Below are 20,426 nucleotides of genomic sequence, written 5' to 3'. Positions count from 1 at the left end.
CAAGACAAGTTATTCAGTCCTCGCTCAGCTTGTCGTTTCCTCTCACAATCTGCCTTTTAATGCAGCCAGATGGTCTGTACTCGCCCACACTCCATGCAGGCACCTTCGGCTCCCTGCGCTTGGATAATGCGCTCATCTGACCTGCTGGTGGTCAGGTCTGTTGGCAGCCTTTGGGAGATGGTAAACGTGTTGTAGAGAATGGCTGTAGCAGGTAACCTGGGAGTGGCAGTTGTCTTCAGACCTGCACCAAAGAGTCTGCTTGACAGCCTGGCTTGTGTGGGCAGGGAGGCTCTCTGACCACATCCCTGTGAGCTCTCTGCATGGATAAACTGTCTGTGATAAAGCTCTGGAGCCTGTTGCTATGCTTGGGCACCTGACCTGCCCTGTGCCACTTTATCTGCTGTGTTTCCTGCTGGTGTAGGTCCCTGATGCTGCGCTTCTGCCTAGTGCCACTCGGTTGGCTTCTGACACAATTTTCACCAACAACTCACTTGTGTTCATTTCAGATTTGGATTTATTGGAAACTTTATATACAGGGTTTCAAAATTATATTATACGATAGATAACAGTATGGATGGATAACATCTTCCTGGTGTTACCCAAGTGCTCTCTGTACAGCCAAATGCTTTTGGAGAGAACTTCGTCTATCTTGTGAGTGGGAAGGAATTCTAGATTTCTGCTTTATGCTGTTGCTAAGACAAGGCATATTGTACCTTCATGGCATTACCCTATCTGCACTGTGCTGCAGGTTAAACAGTGATAAGAAACTTTAATTTTAATCATGTCAGCTTTAGCTTATGTAAAAATACTGTCTGCTTTTTTCCAGAATTTTTGTGGGTTTTTTTTGAAGTGTTGGATTAAGTGAAAAGGCCCAGACTGACTTGCACAATACATCCCTAAATCCTACAGTTAACCTGCTTGGAAAATGTTTAAATGACAAGGTAGAGGCTCATAAACTTGGAATCACCACTTGCCACCAAAATCAAAGCACCGTTCTTGTGAGCTGGGCAGTGCTGTGAACTAGGCGGTCCTATGGAAAATAATCCAGGTTTTGAATTACCCATATGTGATGCTGCGATCTAGACTGTTAGCAAGTATGATCTGCATAAATAGCTCTTCCTTCTCCTCCTCCCATCCAAACTTTTCTGGCACCGTTTGCTAGAAACTGTTCCCTGGATGGCCAAATTTGCAGTAGTGGTTAGGGGTCAGCTGACAGGTCTGTTTGCTCTCTGATCAAGCTGTGTCACCCTACAGAGTACTGGCAACAGAAAAGCACCAGGTTACTGCTTAAGGAAAAATAGATGTGGTTCAGTTCTGTGCTTCCTGTGATGGAGGACTTGCATTGGTTCTGCAGCTCTGCAGGTGGAAATGGTGTTGGCCTGAAACACACCCTATGCTAGACTTTGGTTACCTAGGCCATGCTGCCACCAGCCAAGACACCCGCTGAAGTGCAAAGTGAAACAGTCAGGTAAGTTTCCAGATATGCTTAGTTTGTGACATCAGTGACTCCAGGGAGCTTCCTTTTGGCTGCAAGACCCTTTGCACTGGATAGGACTTCTGCTTGGATTTGTTTCAGTCAATAGGAAGATAGCACTGAACAGAATTGTTTTTTTTCTGTCCCCTTTCCCAGTCTCCTTTGACTCTTCTGTCATGTTCGGAAGTTGGGAAGAATTTCAGCTACTCTCCTGCGTAGCTGGTTTCTCCTTTCTTCTCTCTCCCTTTCCTTTTTCATCAGTAAGGGATACTGTCTCCATGCCTTGAATGCATTCAGCATGAGTCCCCTGAAAGAAATTGGGGACACAAAGAGCAAATGGATGACATGCAGATGTGTCCATAACATAACAAGTAATCAAAAGATTTCTTCTATTTGAGCAGGAGGGGGGAACTCCCCTAAAATGGCTGTGGGATTTGTCCTTTCTGCTGCTAGTCAGGGCTGCGACGTTAAACATCTGCATGCAGACCACTCCATTAATATGTCAATCATGGCAGGAAAAAATTACACATTGCCTTTCTCTATTCCTCTCCCTCAAGAATTCTTCTCCTCCCTCTGACAGGATTCATTAGCTGGTGTTTGCTTAGCACTCTGAAGATGAAAGATGTTTCTTGAAGAATAAACAGGGTCTCTGAAAGCAATTTGTTCAGGAAAAATGAAGCCTTGTGTGGCCCAGACCAACTGTTTGGAAGCACAGGCAGCTGAGCTCCAATTCTTACCCGATTTTAATCACCCCACCAAAGGTGCCTTGCCCTGGGTTCTCATATGGGAAATGAGGAGCAACAGTTTTGTCTAAGGAATAGTTTGCTATACCAAGGTCTGAACTGCCTTTTGCCAGTCAACAGAGGAAGAGGTAATGAGGAACAACAGGTGATTTTGCTCCTAATATGAGGTCATATGCAGAATGCCCCAGTCTCTTTCTGGGTCTGAGTCTTCCCCAGTTCCTCCAGTTTGCTGGCTTGTTTGTTTAAATCATGCACTGTTCTAATCTTACCGGCACGGCAAGCTAGCACAGGTTTGCTCTACCACATCAGAGGTGAGTTTAATTCTTCCTCCAAGGTGCTGCAGATCCTGTTTGGGCTATGCACAGGTGCAGGCTATTCATGACTGCACACAGCTGACATGCTTTCATGGTGAGGTAGGTAAACATGCTTCTGTTTTCTGCTGAACTTTGACAATAGCTTTTTCTTCCTGTTGAAATGCACAGCTAATGCAGTTATGGGACTATGAGTGAACTGGGTGTGTCCAGCTCCAGTCATGACTGGTAGAGCAGTCTGCAGTAATTCTCACTGCCAAGTCAGACTGACATGACATAAACTGAAAGATTCCTTAAGTAGGGTGTTCTAGTTGATCAACTTTTGATTTTTGTCAACTAAATCATCTGCTATGGATAAAACAATAACGTGTAATTCCTGCACAATCACTTGGCTCGCTATAATTGTACTTAAATATTTTCCTAAGGCACTTTTAGCAGAAGCTGCATGACCAGATCTGCTAATCAGCTTAGAAAGTTTCAGCTACTTATCCCCTTTCACTGTATTCTCTTTCAACAGATTTAAAAGTCCTGTGAAGGGTACCGCTAAATTTCCTTTTCCAGGCTGCATGGAAAATTCTTACCATAAACCTCTAATGATGTTGTCTCTGCTTATCACAGAAGCAAAATACCAGCAGTAAAGAACCTGTTTTACATGTTCTTGGGGAGTAGATAATTGACCTGTCAAAAGTAGTCTCTAAAATAATCCATAGGATATAATAAACCTAAGTAAAAAAAAAAACTGCTGGCAAGGGAACATACTTACTTGTTACTGTGTTCAGTAGCAATCTTCAGCTTCTCCTGTAAGATACTTTTTTCCTCCATGATCAGATCAAACCAGGCCCAGAAGTACCTCCTCATGAGGCAGGCTGCATGGAGGGTACGCACTCTCTCCTCCAGAGTGGAGAGGTAATCCTTGTACTAGGAAGGAAGACAGAAAAAGAGATGAGAATGGCTTCTTTTCTCCCAACCACCTGCCCAATAAGCAGAAACAGAGCAGTACTGAGACTGTGGCAGTGAAGGGAAATGGGGACAGGAGTGGAGGAAGATCAGCAGGGAGCAGGGTGAGAGAGCACAAAGGTGGAGGAGCAATGTGTACAAGAATGTCCTGGTTGGAGGTGCAGAGCTGAAAGAGGGCCTCTAAAAAAAGGGAATGATGTTGTTGGAATATGGAGACTGTGTAACTTGACAAAGGTTGGGCTGTAGCTGTGTGAAGTGATACTGTGCTGATGGAAAAGTGCACCAGCAGCTAGCTGGCTTGGTACAGTGGTGCAGGCAAACCTTTAGCCAGTTCCTGAAGCCCCATCTCAACAATGTATGAGAATAGAAGACCTCAGCCCGAGACACCTTCTCCATGAGCCTCCCCTGGGTATCCTGGAGCCATGTCATCAGGCATTTCCTCTGCAGGCTCAAGCAGTGGTGCCTTTGGGCCACCTGAGTAAAGAGAGAAGAGGTGGCAGCTAGTTACTTGGGCTAGTGACTACATAAACAGAAAACTACAGAAAAAATGGGTACACTAGAAAATCTGCTTAGCTTTTTGGGGCCCCCAAAATGCAGATATCTGATGGCTGGAATAATTTACAGGACAGGTTCCCACAAAGAGCGGTCAGCATAAGGAACAAGACCAGTCTATCAGGCTACGGCTGTGTAACTTTTGGAGAACATCCTTTTGAAATAGATGCTCAGTGTGACCTATTGTGTGAATGCAGCAGGAGCATGGCCTGTAACAATTTAGTCCAATCCCATCGATAGTGCTGACCAGCAGGATGGACTTATGAAGCAGCTGCTATCTCTCTACTTCTTCTCAGCCAGAGGCCTCTGTGCATTTGGTCAAGTACTGTAAGTAGGTGCAGTTCTAGTGACTTAAATGTAAGTTTGCCAGCCTAGGCCTGGGCTCTGGCTAAATTTTCAGGATTTGGTTGAGTGTTATTAGTCCACCCCTGATAAAACATGCCAGTTCAGTCATGCATGGAAACATTTCATTGGCAATATTTATGTGTCAAGTCTTGAAAGCTACCACTTGCTATTTTGCACTGAAGATATGGCCAGGCTAGAACAGACTGGTAGATTTTTCACCTGTGATGTCCTGCCTCTAGCAGTGGCCACCACTGCACCAGCAGCAACTCCAGAGAGAGGGAAAGCTCTAGTGATGAGCTGGGTTTAACTACTCTAATGACAGTGGTTTGGCAGTGTCTTACCAATTAGCTTTACTGTGGAGCAAGAGAACATACAGGCTCATGTCATATAACTTCACTTTTTTTTTTTTTTTTTTTGGCTGTATCATACTAAACTAACTCCCACTGTGTTATTGGCATAAAATCATGTGGCAGCTAGTACTGCAGACGAGCGGAGGCTAACAAAAATTACTTCTCATTAGATTAAAATGCATTTCTTTCTCTGTCCTTTTGGTTCCTGTTTAATCAGCTATAAATGAGGATGCCACCCTTGTGGGTTTTTGATGACCTTTCATGATTATTGTCAGATGCGCTGATTTTAAAAAAACTAATACAGGGCAGGATGTGCAGAGGGAACTTTTTGCTTTTTCCATTTCTATCTGCCTCAAGAGCCTATTAAGGTTTCTGCTAAGTGCTGCATCCATCCTTTTTCCCTTCCTCCCATGACACCAGTCTTTTCCTTTATCCTCAGCACTTACCACCAGGTTTTCCTTGGCTTGCTCCCTCAGCTTTTTCCATGGCACCATTCCCAGCTTTCTTAGCAGGACCTTCTCATAGTGGTCCCTGGCCTTTTTCTGCAGTTGCTGCGCTCTCTCCAGCCTCCTCTGCTTCTCCAGCTCTTTCTACAGTACAAAGAGCAATAGTTTTAATTCACTCTGAGTGAAGATAATATGAAGCAATGACAATAGATTGTCACACTGGAGCTGGAGGTCCTGACCTGACAGGAAATAGGGATCTGCATCACTTTAGCAGTGCAGACCAGGCATGACCCCATGTGCTAGAACCTATGGTAGAAAGCAGAGCAAACTGTCTTGGAAATTCTCATGGAAGATGATGGTATTTCTGGATGTTTCCTTTGGCCATGCATCTGGTACATGGCCTTTCCTCGGCACTACAGTTTGGCATTAGTGTAGCCAATGTAATCTGTGGCTACCAGAAGTGCTGAGGTAGCAGGAACCTCCTTTTGATGGGCCTTCCTCAATGTCGGGAGGAGGGCTGCTTCAAGGAGCTTGAGAAAGGCAACTTTCTGTGTTTATAAAACTAGATTGAAAAATCTAAAAATGATTCTGAGTTTATGCACAGACCCTACCAATTAATCTAGCCTAAGTAGTAGGGGAAGGATGTGGGTACAATACTACTTTTGCCTAAGGCTCAGGGATGAAGGTCAAACATTCTAAAACAATCCAAGTAGAACAGTAGTTGTAGGTCAAATTCCTGTAGGATTTCAAATGTGCTATTTGGGTTATCAGGACAGCTTATCTCCAAGTAACAGTAATGAAGTGGGACTATTCCTAGGCTAGCTCCAAGGTGAGGATGTTTCTGTTCTTCAGGTGGAAAGTTGCCCTTGATGTATCTGTCAGGCTTTTTTAATTTTAAATCACGTGTTTGTTATTGGTATAATTGTGTATGCTGGAGGGGGATACAGGTAGAAGGAGCAGTCTGAAAGCAGGCTGAATGTGCTGTCACTGCAGGGGCTTGTGTGGCTCTAACTCAGCAGTGACCATCCACCAGCTGGCACCTCTAGTCCTGCCGATGAGACGGAAACAGCGTGTACTTCACAGCACATCTGGTCCACAGCCCTTGCCCTAATGTTGCCAGAAAGGGGGAAGGCAGTGAGTCTATATAGCGAGTGCTGTGCTGTGAAGCTTTGCTCTGCTAATGAAGGCCCTCAGCTCACATTACGGTGGCTGCTGACTGACTGCTAGTGGGTGATGGGTCTTCCTCCCTATCCCTAAAGGGGTGAGATCAGGTGAGGTGCTTGGTCACCAGCTTCTGCTGCTTTCTCTCCTCCCGTCGTTTTTGCTGCTGAGCTTCCTTTTCCTCAGCCTCCTTCCTCTGTCGTGCTTCCTCTTCAGCCTTTAGCTGGGCCTTGATATGCAGAAAATGGAGGAAGGTAAAATTTAATGTGGCGCATGTGACCTTTTCAGAGAACACAGACTGCTAAGCTTTCCCAGTATTCCTCTTGTATTGACCACCACCTGAAACTTCAGAAGGAAGTAGACTTTGTCATATACTAGGCACGATCTGTGCTGGATGATAAACTACGGAAGAGAGGAAGGAGAGACTGTTCTTTCTGCTACTGATATATGTATATATATATATGTGTGTGTGTGTGTATATATATATATATATATCTGTTTCTTTGCCCTAAAAAATTTAAACCAAGTAATTTATTGATAATCTGATTGCTGGAGTCAGTTCTGAACCCCTGGGCTCTGCTCTGAAGTTTTACTTCTACATGGAAAGCAGCATTACAGGTACCCAAACATTTCTTTTCCCAAATACTGAAGATCAAAGATGTTTTACTACTGGTTATACTGGCGACAATATTCCTCTCTGGATGTTTATCTACTCCCCTTGCAAAGCCCCACTCCGCTTTCATTTCACAAAGCTTTTGCTCTGGATGCACACATCAAATGCTTAAAACCCATGCCAACACTAATGCATGATTACTCTGCCTGGGCTTCCTGATCGCTACGATTGTGGCAACTGCAGCTGAGGAAACCTAACCTGATGCTTTGTCCACTCTATGGTTAAGGTGCTCTCTAAGGCTTGTTTCAGCCTCCCACGTATGTGAGTGCACCTCTCTTGCTTGGAGAAGGAAGAAATGCTGGTTGGTTTAGGCCCTCAGTTCTGAGCTTTCTAATCCTAATGCAACTTACTGTCAGTGTTTTCAGAAACAGCTTAATGCTGTGAAGCTAAGAAGGCTCCTCTGCTGGATGCGTATCACAGAATTTGTGTATTAACTATGCAAACATTGTCAGTATATTTGCTCCTTAGCAGAGATTTGCTAGAAAGATGCAGGATTTTTACGAGGTGAGACTGCATGTCCTCAAGCTGCACGTGACCAGATGGAAAAGGCAGGGAAGGGGAAACCCACCACTGCCATGTCCAATCAAATGCATCTCTGCGTGCGCTTCTACCCTCTCCATCCTTGGCAAAGACAAGTTATGGTCACGGGGTAGGTGTGAAAGAAGTGTTGGGGGGGCGGTGAGAGAGGCAGCTTCTAGAATTGCAACTGCATCAACATGAAGCGTCTGCCTGTGATACAGCAAGACTAGTGCTGTCACCGTATGCAAATACAGCAATAACTGCTGCTTTTGATGTGTGTCACATGTCTGCTTTCTCACAAGCTATAAAACTCCTGTTTTGAATAAAGGACTTTTTCTTGGTGCCTGACTCTAGGGCTAAAGCAGCATTTCTTGTAACTGGAATGGTGTGAAAGAGATTATTTCGTTTTCCACTTCTCTTACCAATTTTTCCTCTTTTCTTTGTTGCTTGGCTTCTTCTAGTTTCCTCCTCCGTTCTGCTCGCTGAATTGCTCTCTCCTCCATAGCTATAGAAATAGAGGATGTGAGGCTTAGTGGCAATGAACAATATCGTAATGGCAAAAGTTTGGTGAACAGGAATGACCACTCTACTGCCAGGCACCCACTGACCTGGCAATGCCAGCACAAAGTGATTTGCTTTCTGCTGCCTCTTATGGCTGGCAGTGTCATGAACAAGGAACCATAAACACTTGACTCTGGACTACCCCAATTAGATTCATTCTCTTGGCTGACAGTCAAAGCCATGAGGCTTTGAGGTGTTCAGAGGTTTTTGTCCCTGTCCTCTCTGATGGAGTGCTGAGGCTCTGGGCACCTGTAGCAGCAGTTGCTACAAGGTCTCCAGGAGGCTCTAAATGCTTATTTAAAGAGTGAGTTCATGATAAAAAGCATCCCTGCCCCAGTGACATGCAGGTACTTGGTCCCAGTAGTAAGAAACTACTGCTTAATGCTTCTCTTGGGAGAGAAATTGCAATGTGGTGATTTTGTTGGCTATCAGCAAAAGTGTTACAATGTTGATGTGACCACACAGAGCATGCAGTGGAATTGAGAACCTGTGCTCACTTCTCAAGTCACAAATGAAGCACAGGCTGGGGCAACTGATAACAGTGTTTTGACCACAACAGGTTTCCTCAGATTCTTTTCTCCTCTCAGCTGTCCCAGGATCCTCTGCCAAGGGAAAAATCATTGAGTGATAACTTATTCACTGATTATTTTTTTGGGGAGGATTTTCAAACAAATGCCCTTGAATGCTCCGAAAATATGTTTGCTGTTTGTAAGGTATGCAGAGTTCAGGCAAACCAGAGTGAGTGATGGTTTGGACTAGGTAGTATTGGAACTGAACACAGTCAGTTGATGAAAGGCCACTATTAATGCCCAACTATCAGTGTCAAAAAGCTCTGGTGATCCCAAACAAAAACTGTTAAAACATTACAATGATCATATTCCAGACCTTTCATGCAGACTGTGGCCACTCCCAGCTGATGTGAAAGAACATGATCTAGCGATATAACAGAACCTGATCTTAATTTACTGCATGAAAAGGCTGTGCTGCATATCTAATGTGTATATGCTGTTCCAGTGTGGGCAGAGGAGGGGAGATATCTAGCAGAAGACAGGGATCAGAAACTCCTTCCTTAACCTAGCTACTGTTGTCTCACAAAACCTTGGGTAGGCACTTAATTCCCTTTGAAATCTCAATACCTCTGCCAAAATTAGATGAAAATAACCAGTCAGTTTAAGTGTTATTTGGATGTTCAATGAAGGGACAGCAAAAAAAAAAACAAAACCAAACCCTGTAGAGCCTCTGTCCTGAGTCTTGTCACACCAGAAACAATCACAAGTGTTTACAATAGACTCTGCTACCACAGTGTACGAAGCACGGACTTGAGTGGCTTGCCCAGGTGTTGGGGTTGTTTTTTTTTTGCTGACTTGTGCATGAATACAGTTCACCCTTTCACAGCGCTGATCAGGCTGGGAAAGAGAGTTCTGAGTTTTACTTGCATACTGTCATCAACCAGCAAGGCTGAGGTGAGGTAAGAGACAAGTTTCCAGGCAAGCTGTTGAGAAAAGTGGTCTGGAATGGTCTTTGCTATCTAGTACACTACCTTTCAGTATGGGATGAGCTGAGGTCAGCTGGCTGGAGGGCCTTCTGCCTTGCATCACTGCCCTTGTGTTTTGTGGCCCATGAGAAACAGCTGGACTATGAAAGGAAAGAGTAAAGAAATAACCAATTAATGTGGTCAAATGATGACTTACATATATGGTTGAGAAACAGAGCTTGTAGTTTCTATTCTCCACTGTGATGCATTTTTATTCTGAACACTGATATGCCTTTCTTCCGCTTGAAATAGTATTAAATGATGCACCCTTACAATGGGCTCCTGCACATTCTGAAATACTGAGGGTGACAGTTTCCCCCCTCCCCTGCCCCCAACTAAATAAATCTCTGCTGCTACTATGTGTATCACATAGTGCAGAGCCATTGCAAAAATGAAGAAGGATGGGGAACTGTGGCCAGCCTGACACTACCCTTGAGCCTAAGTCACAGATGAGAGAAAGAACAGATAGCGCTAGCATGACTGAAGTGTGCTTGGCAAACTCTGGCTCAGCTTAAGTAGGAATGTGATGTGCTGACTGATTAAGCCTGCTTTTCTGAGGGCATATACCTCAAAGAGATTGTATTCTTGCATCTGGATTGGTTTTCCCCCTTCAGTTTTTCCTCCCTGGTTAGAGAAGCAGATTTAAGTGGCTGGATTACAGCTGTAACTTGTGCAGCCTCTTCTTTAGCTCTGCTCAGCCTCTGATTTTCCTGCAGTTCAAGGATCAGCTCTTGCTGTTTCTGAAGCTGCTGTCTTTGCTCCTCAATTAAATGTTGCTGAAAGGCATGACGATGCTCAAAACGGCTTCCATGAACAGGAGCTGTCTTTGGACCACGTGGCTGGTGCTGGGGGAGAGTGTCTGTTTCATTCCTGTACACAGCCTGGTCCTGGGCACTCGAGGCTGCATGTTTTAGAGTACTCTCCCAGGCAAATTTGGGTTTTCCAGAGGAATGAGATGTGTCAGCAGCATCCCAACAAGAGTGGTCTCTAGTCTGGTCAGGCTCTTTGTGGGTAAGGCAAGTTGCAGTTGGCTAGGGAGGAAAAAGTGGAAAATTTGACATTGATTAAAACCAAGCACTCTCCTGCCCTCCTACATAGTAAGTGTTTCTTTAATGCAAATCTAGCGAGATGCCTAACAAGTAGGGTAATCTCAGCTCTGCAGTCTTTATCCAGTTCCTAGCGAGGACAGAGAGGCCCTGTTATGCACAAAATGGGAGGCTATGGGAAAGAACTGTGTTAAGGAGCTCTGTGCCATTTCACTGGGAGGAAGAAATCCTGATCAGGCAAGAGCTCTGTCAGGATAAATCCCAACTATTTTCTTAGGGAGCACAGCTCAGGACAGCTCATTTCTCCAGGGCTAGCTCATGTCTCACAGATTAGCACACTCACTTTCAAACCATGTTGTTCCTACTTAGTGCTCAGACAGAGAATAAAGGGAAAAACAGTTATTGAAGTGACCTACGTGACTGATCTACTGGACAGTCGCTGTTCAGATGGAAGTCTACAAGGTGCTGCTTCCTCATGCCTCTTCCCCAGCTTTGGTAAATGAGACCATAAAACTGGTGCACAGTGGGGAGTGAGCCTGTGCCTTTTCTGATACGTGGTCTTTCTCTGAAGAGGCATCAGTTGTAAGGTCTGCTTTCTGATTCTGAAGTCAAACCCTAAATTCAGTCCCATCCTTCCAGAACAAATTTTACCAGTGCATCAGAAGAAAAACACAGGCTTGCTAGGATGATATAAGCACCATGGGAAATCAACTTTTGCTCGCATTTAAGCAAACAAAAACTTGGACCTGTAATACGTGTGTGTGAGTTCTCATGCTGGGATCAGGATACTCCTATGGTAGAAATGAAGTGCAGGCTGTGACCTGACAAATGATAATTTCAGAAAACAACCTCCGATTCATCTCTGCTACCTCCCTGTTATATGCATTAACCTGAAGCAGCTAGTGACAACTCTTTTCCCCCATGCTTAAAAGGCAGAGAGGTGCACTGGCATGACAATATCTCTTGACATGCAGTCAGGCATTCTTCTTTTTAAGACTAAGCATGCATCAAAGATGTAACTAATCTCTCAGCAAAAGTGATCTGGGGGTGGGACACTCATTGTGAAGGGTTGTTCCCTGGCAGCATTAGAGATTATTTTTAAAATTCATCCATTGTCATTCATGTTTGCCTTTGATTTTTAAAGACTTCTAAACGGTTGCAGGCAGGTATTTGAAGGTCATTCTGGGAAGGAAGCCTTCCTCTGGGACAATGTACAGATTGCACAGAAGTACTTTGCAAGAGTACTGAGATGCCAATACACAAAACTACATGGGAAGGATTTACCTTGTCTTGCTGCAAATCTTGATGACAGTTTATTTCTGCTGTACCAGCCTTGTTAACTTCCGGTGGCCTGTCCAGACCACTCTTTCTCAGCAACACTGCCTCTAGCAGCTGTGCCATTTTTCTCTTTGTCTCCTCCCTCTTTAACTGCAGCTCTCGTTTTTCTGTCTCTGCTTGGCTCCAGCGCTGCCATGCCAGAAAGCAGCAGCGCAAAAGCCGTCGCCGGTTATGCTCCACAGACAGTTGTGTTTTCCTGAATGAGAAAGCACTTGTGTTATGATAAGAGGGGGACTTCTGCCCTGGCCTGCCTGAAACAACTGCATCAAGTACAGCAGCCCAGGCCGTGGCATGAGGCCCCCGTAACTTCACGAGCCTTTTTGTCACTTAACTCTATAGGCCCTCCAGAACTGTACAGTGTTTCTCCGAGAAGGAGTAGGAAGGCAGAAAGGATGCCCATTATTTTGAAGTAAGTCTCCCTAGTTCACATTCTGCAGTTTCCTGTGTCATTCCTGGGCTGTAGGATAGGTGCAAAAGAGGTATCCTGTTCCCTTGTCAGCTATGCAGGGGGAAGCAGCCATGCCTCACCATACAGCCTGCAAGAAACCTGCAAGACCAAATTTTTCCCTGGCTGATAGGGAATTCATCGAACAGCCTCCTTAATGAAGGTGACCGCCCAAAGTGATCTCTGCTATACCACTACTGAAATAGGAAATAAATATATTAATCAGGAATAAATATGACACCTCATATTCTCTGGGGTGCAGAGCAAGCTAGGGTGAGATTTCCAGGAAAGATACCTACAAAGATACAGGCTTGTTGGGAAGTGCTAAAGCACTTGTTTATCTCTGTCCTCTTTTTTATCTGTGCCACAATGCCCCTGGCAGACTGAAGGCAATGTAGCAGGTTTTTTTTTAAAAAGCTACCGTTTTAGTTCTGCTGGCTAATGGGTAAGCCTCTTTTACAGACCCTGATCGCTGCACCAATCAGATACTGCTGCAGTAGGAGTTCTATAGTGTAGGGTCACTACCTGTTTTCATCTTGGAGATGGACTTCCAATTGCTGTGCCTCCTGCTCTACTTTTTGGGCCCAAGTATAGTTTCTCCAGGCTCTCAGGGCCTTCAGTTGGCATTTCCAGTCAGCAAGGGCTCTGGCTTTTCCCATTTTAATTCTGTGCTCCACAACGACTTTCAGCCAAGCAGAGAAATATTTCTGCATGCACTGCATGGGAGAGTTTCAGAAAACCAATGAGCAAAACAGCCTATCACACAAATACTGATTGTCTTCACCCTTCCCCTTATCTGACTTTTTGAGATTCTTTTTAGAATCCCCACTTTCAACATTACCTTGAGGGTAAAAAAATAATGCAGAGCATGTGTAGGTCTCCTACAAAAACCAGAAAGGGACTAGAAAGATAACATCATGGGGCTCCGTACTTTTGAGTGAAACACACTCAGTTTACCAAGTGTAAAGGAATAAAATGGGTGAAGAACATAGAACTTCTAGAGACAGTAAAGATGCTTCAAAATCTAGAAAAATATCTGAGATGCTACAGGTGAGAACACTTCTATGGAGAACAGCTGACAAATGGACTCCATGGACCACTTGTTTTTTGTTTGTTTTTTTTCTTACTTAGACTAAAATCAAGACACTTCCTAGCATGAATTTATGACACAACCTAAGCTCACTTTTGTTCCTTCCTACTTTCCAGTAGGAAGCCAAACCTTTCCTCTATTGTGCAATTAGAGTCACTGCCTCTGGGAGTGATTTACATTCTACAGAACAGCAATTTGCTATCTAATCCACCCCATAATTCTATCCCTGTCACTGCAGACACTGTTCATTTTGATCCTCCAAGTGGGTCAACTCACAGGACTCAGCAGTTCCCCTTTTGTCATAATGCCTTGTTTTAATTGCATTCCTCTTGCTCACTGAAATCTCCAAATGGAGACTTACAAAAAGGACAAATTGTCAATGCATTAGCTATTTCTTTCTACTTTAGGAAAATAATCAAAGTGTCACTATTGCTTAGCTCAGCTAAGTTGTGGCTTCCCACATTATGCCACCCCTAAATTGTTCAGTGATTTCATTCAAGCTTATCTTCTTAGCTTAGCTTGTGCTGGAGCGAGGTTGTGTACTGCTAAACAGTAGCCAAGCTCAAATCTGGCAGACGGACACATTAAGTGAGCCATACGGAGAATCACCATAAAAGCTATGGGATTCTTCTATTAAAAAAATAGTAGATAAGTAGACATGAATGATGATGGCTGCTCTATTAATTAAAAACATTGTGTGATGGATGGCATTCATATCTGCCCTCAGGAAATTTATTCCCTTTGCTGAGACTGCCCTTATGAAATTATTCAGTACAAAAGGATTGGTCTTTAATTGCAAGTATTTGATACAACTAGGCCTTTAACCCAGAGCTGGCCATGGTATCAGAATAATAAGGGTAGAAGAAAGAGATTCCTGCTAGGAATTATTAAAGTGTGCATCTTTGCCTCAGAAGAACTGTTGCAATATCATGAAATAGCCTGCTGCACCCCGTGGGAGTAGATCCTTGAGGAATCTGGTCTTGTGGATGTGGTGGCATGCTTCAGCTCATGGAGACCCCACTCAAAATTGATCCTAGGCCTCAGCACTTCTCTTTCCTCTCCCAGCTCCTGCACTAGGGTTCGCAAGTCAATCTATAAAATATCTTCCCATATATGCAATAAGGGCTTCTCAGGCCCTTTTGTGCCACTTCCCCCCTTTTACTTCCTTCCTCAAAGGAAAACAAATCTTGCTCTACTGTCTCCTCTGCACATCTGCCTATTTCTCAATTGCAGAAGCCATTATGTTTGCAGGTGTCCCAAGAGCCACATCTTTTCCACAATTCTAAGCCAAACCTCCCAGTGAGTACACCTGAGGCACAGACACACTGGGGACAGAGGCTCAGGATTTCTTGCTCCTAGTCTTACAAGGTATTTTTTGCCCTGCTCTTCTACTTTCCTGGTATCAGGGGAAGGGCTTAGAAGGAGCAGAAAAATTCTGATAACCAGGACTTTTTACTTCAGTTTTGCAAATGGTAGCTGAGGGCAGGTAGCTCAGTCTCAGATAAAGAAGGTAGCTCACTCTCTGCTTATTAGTGTGAATCCTGCACAGCAGCTCCTGAGCCTTTCTCTGTTTCTCCTCTCCTTGCTCTTCTTTCTTCAAGATGACGGGTGATGACGGAGTAGTGGATACCTCCTGCACTGGCAGCTTCTGAAGTCTTTGTCTCTTCTCCTCCCTGGAAAGTGAACAAACATATGATCTAATATAATGAGTAAAGTACCGTAGCACAGGTTTCACTCTCTTTTTTGGCCAGTCCTAAGAGAATCACCTCTACAGTTTAGAGCTGATTGTTTAACTTGGTCTTAGAAAACAGCCTCTGTCATGGTTTGGGATCCCAGAGGCGCCCAGAGGCGCATTTCCAAAATATAGCAGGCAGTAAAAAATAGTAAGACTTCAGTAAAGTACTTGCATGAGAAGATTCAGAATCTCAGGGCTGCCAAAGTAAATAAATGGCATCTCTACAAGTCACATCTCTGTGACAATCCAAACTCATCAGAAGCAAAACCTATGTTTCTGCAGAATTCTCCGCCAAGAATGCTCTTTATTCTTTCATAGCAAAGGAAGCATTGTAAGTGCTAGACTTTCAACACAGACTGTTTTTTTTAATTTTTTTATGTGTGTACTGTCTTTCATGCTGCATTAGACACTAACAAGGCTGGATGTGGCCACAGAGTTGATGGAGAGAATGCACAGTGGGGCAAACACGCTCCTACTTTGTGATTCAGTGTACATACTGGTAATGACAGGGGGGAGGCTAACTGTGTCTTTAGCCTATTTCCTACCTTCCCTGCTTTGACTACTGATAAACTCTGCCAGTGCTGTTGGTAACAAAGGAATAAAAGGTTTGGGGAGAGTTCAGGCAGAGCAATAGCATGTTTCCTTTGGGATCACCACTTCTCTTATACTGAGCAAAGGTTGCTGATGAAAGAAGGGTTCTTCATATTGTTCTTTCCATGCCCCCTTCTCCCTCTTACCTTCTCCGTGCTTCTGCCATGGTGCGCTTTTTCTCAGCCATTTCCTTTCGCAGCTTCACCATTTCCTTCCGGATCTCCTCCTCCTCCTTCTTGGCCTTCAGGGCCTTCCTTCTCTCCTCCTCTTGTGCTTGGAGCTTGGCCTTAGACAGAATTGATTTCTTCAGGGACTTTTCTTGTCTCTGAAGCTCTAAAGCCTTCTGACGCCTCATTCGGTTTTCTTTCACCTGAGTAGGAGGAAATTGGTAAAAGTCGAAGCAGATGCCAAAGGCTGAAAGATCTGAGGTCCATTGTACACTGACAGCGTGGGTCACAATCTACCTTTCACATGAAGCAAGCAACCGTATCCATAGCTGGCACTGACTGGACTGGTTCTGCTCTCAGACCAGCAAAAACACTCCATTCAAGAGTGAGGTTAAACTGGTATTACTTGATGCAAGTGAACTCTGACTGACTGCCATGGCAGCTTTTCCTGTCAGTCTTTGGAAAGCAGGAAAACCTGAACAGATGCAGTGAAAGTTGACTGCGCAAGCTACTGTGAATAGCTAATGTGCATGGTAATGTTTCAGCTAAACTGTGGAAGAGTATCCTTGGGTATTTGCCTCCAAGTCAGAGGAGATTGCAGGTTGGGAGAGAATACTGAGGAAGTATCACTGAGCATTTACTCTAATCCTATAATCCTAAATCTTATTCTCTTTAACTGTGTTGCCTTGCCTGCTCACCTGCTTGTGTCTAAGCTCCATGATTATTCGTGGATCTGAAAGATTTTGTTTCTCTTTGATGTCAAGTCTAAGGTCTTCCACTGTCCCACAGTCCACAACTTCAATCTGCAAAAGATGCTGTAGGTATTCTTGCACAGAAGAACTTTCCAATTCATGTTCCAGATAGCTGTACAAGTCTGAAATGAGGAATTCAGATTATCTTGGGCTAGTGAGAAATGAATAAACCTCTCTGTCTCAGATCACAAAGCCTAACGTGATTAAAGGGATCACTTTCCAAGGCTATGAATGCATTTCTGATGAAAGCGGACACACTGACTGCACTCCATTTATCCCCAAAGAGTCTTAATCAGTCTCCCATTGAATACACTAGAGCAGTAACAACATTTTGTCCATTTTTTACTGCCTTTCCTCTGAGCATCTCAAAGGGCTGTATAATTTTGACAGGCCTCAAGAACACCCATACCCAAAAGGAATAAAATTTATCTTTTACAAAGAGAGACATTGAATGTTTATAAGGTGCATTTGCGCAGCTCTACAGCAAGCTGCTGTCAGAGCTGGCAGAGAAAAATCGTCACCTCTAATCTTGTTTTTACTGAGCATACTCTCCTGGCCTCAAAGCATCCAAAGCAGATCTCTCAGTCTGACAAGCCGTGAGGCCCAGCTCCCTTCCCCAGCACATCCTCAGAAAGGAAGCCAGAAGCTGCTTCGTTGTGCTCTCACCATCAAACCGCTCACACTTCAGAGGGGCTGCAGAAGGCCTTTCCGAGAGGACAGAGTCAACTTCTGCTTCTCCATTGTTCATCAGCTCCAGTTGCAGTTTGGACTTCATCCAGTTACTGAGCAGCTCTCGAGCTATCATGAGGAAAGAGACTGATGACTTCACTTGCTTAAAAAATATATGGGTAAGTGTAAACTATCAGGACTGTGTCTCTGGGATAGCTGTATCACATGCTGGGAGGGCTGTCTGAAATGACTGAAAACTCATCTGCAACAGAAAATAGATAAGGCTAATAGTTCTGTTCTCATCTTCCTGATCTACAAAAGAACAGGAAGAGAAGGTGGCAAACTATCTCCCTATCACACATCACAAATGAATTCTCCTCCACTTCATCTTTCCTACAAGATTCAATAGACGTTTAATCACCTGTGTGATTATTATAGCATTTATCAAGGAGATGGAATTCACATGAACTAATTCATAACTCAGTTTTCATATGTTTTACCACTGCATTTGCACACACGTAGGTATTTTCTACATGTACAGCCAAGGTGGTTGTATGTTAAATACAAAAAGAACCACTATTTGGACAAATGTTTGCTTCGTGTATACATGTTAACCTTTGCAAGCACCACAGCTTGAGGAGAAACTAGTGAGTCTAGATTACAAATGTGTCAGATAGCAAGCTTCACCAGGGATTACCTGTACTCAAAATCAGGACTGCAGCTCAAAGGAATGCACCTATGATGGATTCGGGGTACTCCTTGGAGAGCTCACCAATACCTAATGAACAACTGGGTACAGTGTCCCTCTGTGGACTTCATTTGCATCTCCAGTCTTCTGTGGAAAACCAGAAATTCCCTTCTCGGAGCTCCTACTCAAAAGCAAGGACAGCCAGCGTGGCTGTTGCCTCAGCAAACCACCTGGCCTCACTGCATGGGTGGCCAAGCTGTTCCTGAAGCACAATGTGGTGCAAGTCATCCCGTGTAGAGGCACACAGCCCACACAAGAGGAAGCACCTGCTCCGAATCCCCAGTTCTAACACAAAACAAAGATGCTCCCATTAAGTCTCGGTATTTCTAAAGCAATAAAGCCTTTTTAAAACTTCCTTAAAAAGGGGCGGGTTTTTTGAAGAAAATGTAAATCTAATGTTTGTTGTCTCTCAAATCACTTTTGTTTTCTTTCATAATCTGTCAGGCCAGCTCAGGAACAAGGAAATATATCTGATAACAGAAAGAAGAGAGAAAAACAGCTTATCACTTTGGGGAAGGGTTACTTTTTTGACTGGGAAATACGAGCGCCTCATAACCAGAGTAAAAGAGTTCTGCCACTTCTCTTATTGATACCTTTCTTTGCAAAGTGGACTATGTGTAGTTAATACCACTAAGTATTCTAATAATGGATTCCAGATAAAAGGCTTTCAGCTGAGCTAGGAACAATCCTGAGGGATCGGTAGCTATAAAAAGGAAAAGCTGAACAGAGAAGGGCAAACAAAAATAAGAAACGTGAGGAAAGCAAGCAACTTTTTCCACCAACTGCAAAGATGGCTCCTTTTGAGCCACTATGCTGTATAATGCATTCAGACAATGCACTGTAAGCAGATAGGTGTATTGCATGCTATTAGTTGAGCCCTTGATGATTACAAGTGAAAAAGCTGACTTCCTGTATTGAAGTGGATGCTCTTTGAGCATCTTTATTCCATTCTGCAAGTCTTAAAAGAACAGCTAACTCATTTTTTAAAATCCTGTCTCCTATCAGCTTTTTGTACCACAGTGTACTTCTAGCACTGGTGGGAGGTAATTTCTCTCCCTTTTATTTTTTCAAATGCACTGCAGTTTTATTTTTAAATTTCAGTAAGCACTTGTGGCTGCAGGCATTACAAGGGGAATATTTAGTTAGCTAATTAGTGAGCAAAAATTTGCACAGGAATCAAAGCAAAGCCATGTAAGCTTCTGTAGATGTGAAAGTTACACAGAACAACTCCATTTTCACATCTGGCATGCTATCAGAGATATGTCAGGTAGTTTCATCTGTTTTTCTATAGCCCACTAACTTGCATTTGACCATACAGTATGTCTTCAATGGGAATATTCATCCCTGTCTTGTCTTGAAATCTCCAGGAGATAGAGAGTTTATCCTTCTCTTAGGTATGCTAATTAAGATCTAACTTGAACTCCAGCAATTGATTTTTCTTATGCTTTTCTCCATTAGATGAAAGACATCTTACTGTGAACCGTCTCTTATGGTCTCAAGCTTTGCAAGAGCCTGTTCAGACCAGGATCACAATGCTGGATCAAGAACAGTTCGTTTCCGGCAGCTTGTGGCAAGCAGTTATTTCATCTCACCTTCCTCACAGGCCTCATGATGATCTTGCAGCTGTTCCATGGTTTCCAAACTTGTCACAGGACCATGACAAGGCCCCTGTGGATATCTTGACTTTTGAAGGGAAAAAGCTTCACAGACAGCATACTCAGAGGCTTGGTCCACTCTCTTTAAAGAAGTGAAAACATTTTTAAGGATTGCTGTATATTAATTTTTAAACTTCCTATATCCAGGTTTCTCCTCCAGAGAGAAACATCAGTGGGAATGTAACACAAGACAGCATGGCTGTTAAAAAAATACATTTATTCTGAAACATGTTTCTCCAACTGCTCAATTGCCTGGAGAAATCTGACTTAAAAGTCATTAAGTAATAACCATTCATTTGACAATTAGTGCTAATCACAGTGATTGGAGAAGAAGTAGGGGGAGTGCAAAGATTGAGGGGGTGGATGGAGACTCGGTGAGCTAATCCCCAGCAACCACCAACTATGAGATTTGGCATCAGCCCTCCATAATAACCAGGTTAGCCACTCTGCAAACAGTCTGAGTGATTTCCTGTCCCATATTTGAGGTGTAAATGGTCCCGAGGCATCGGTGTGTTTTCACGTGTAACGCCTGTGGCCCAGACCAGCGGGCACATCTCTGCCAAC

General features: G+C 43.8%; 1 protein-coding gene across 1 annotated transcript; it reads right to left on the bottom strand.

Annotated features, from left to right (window-relative positions):
* Positions 1-1,648: 1,648 nt before the first annotated feature.
* KIAA1407 (KIAA1407 ortholog) lies at positions 1,649-19,944 on the bottom strand. The gene is made up of 15 exons (XM_009873516.1): positions 19,800-19,944; positions 17,457-17,588; positions 16,737-16,912; positions 16,018-16,241; positions 15,065-15,218; positions 12,981-13,171; positions 11,957-12,206; positions 10,194-10,657; positions 9,633-9,727; positions 7,954-8,036; positions 6,467-6,568; positions 5,179-5,322; positions 3,807-3,959; positions 3,292-3,446; positions 1,649-1,781 (listed from the first exon to the last, which is right to left on the bottom strand). The coding sequence occupies exons 1-15, from the start codon at positions 19,837-19,839 to the stop codon at positions 1,649-1,651; spliced, it is 2,496 nt and encodes an 831-aa protein (XP_009871818.1). The 5' UTR covers positions 19,840-19,944.
* Between the last annotated feature and the right edge of the window lie 482 nt (positions 19,945-20,426).

Source organism: Apaloderma vittatum, unplaced genomic scaffold (assembly GCF_000703405.1).
Source record: "Apaloderma vittatum isolate BGI_N311 unplaced genomic scaffold, ASM70340v1 scaffold23127, whole genome shotgun sequence".
In the NCBI taxonomy this organism is placed as follows: Eukaryota; Metazoa; Chordata; class Aves; order Trogoniformes; family Trogonidae; genus Apaloderma; species Apaloderma vittatum.
Note: the sequence above shows the minus strand (reverse complement) of the source record. Positions and strands in the feature narration are given on the sequence as shown.

Coding starts and splice junctions, on each gene's coding strand:
- KIAA1407 (XM_009873516.1), bottom strand. CDS start 19,839: ATGGAACAGCTGCAAGATCATCATGAGGCCTGTGAGGAAG. Junction 16,913..17,456: donor GAAGTGTGAGCGGTTTGATG/GTGAGAGCACAA, acceptor TCCTCATTTCAG/ACTTGTACAGCTATCTGGAA. Junction 3,960..5,178: donor AAGCCAAGGAAAACCTGGTG/GTAAGTGCTGAG, acceptor CTCTTTACTCAG/GTGGCCCAAAGGCACCACTG.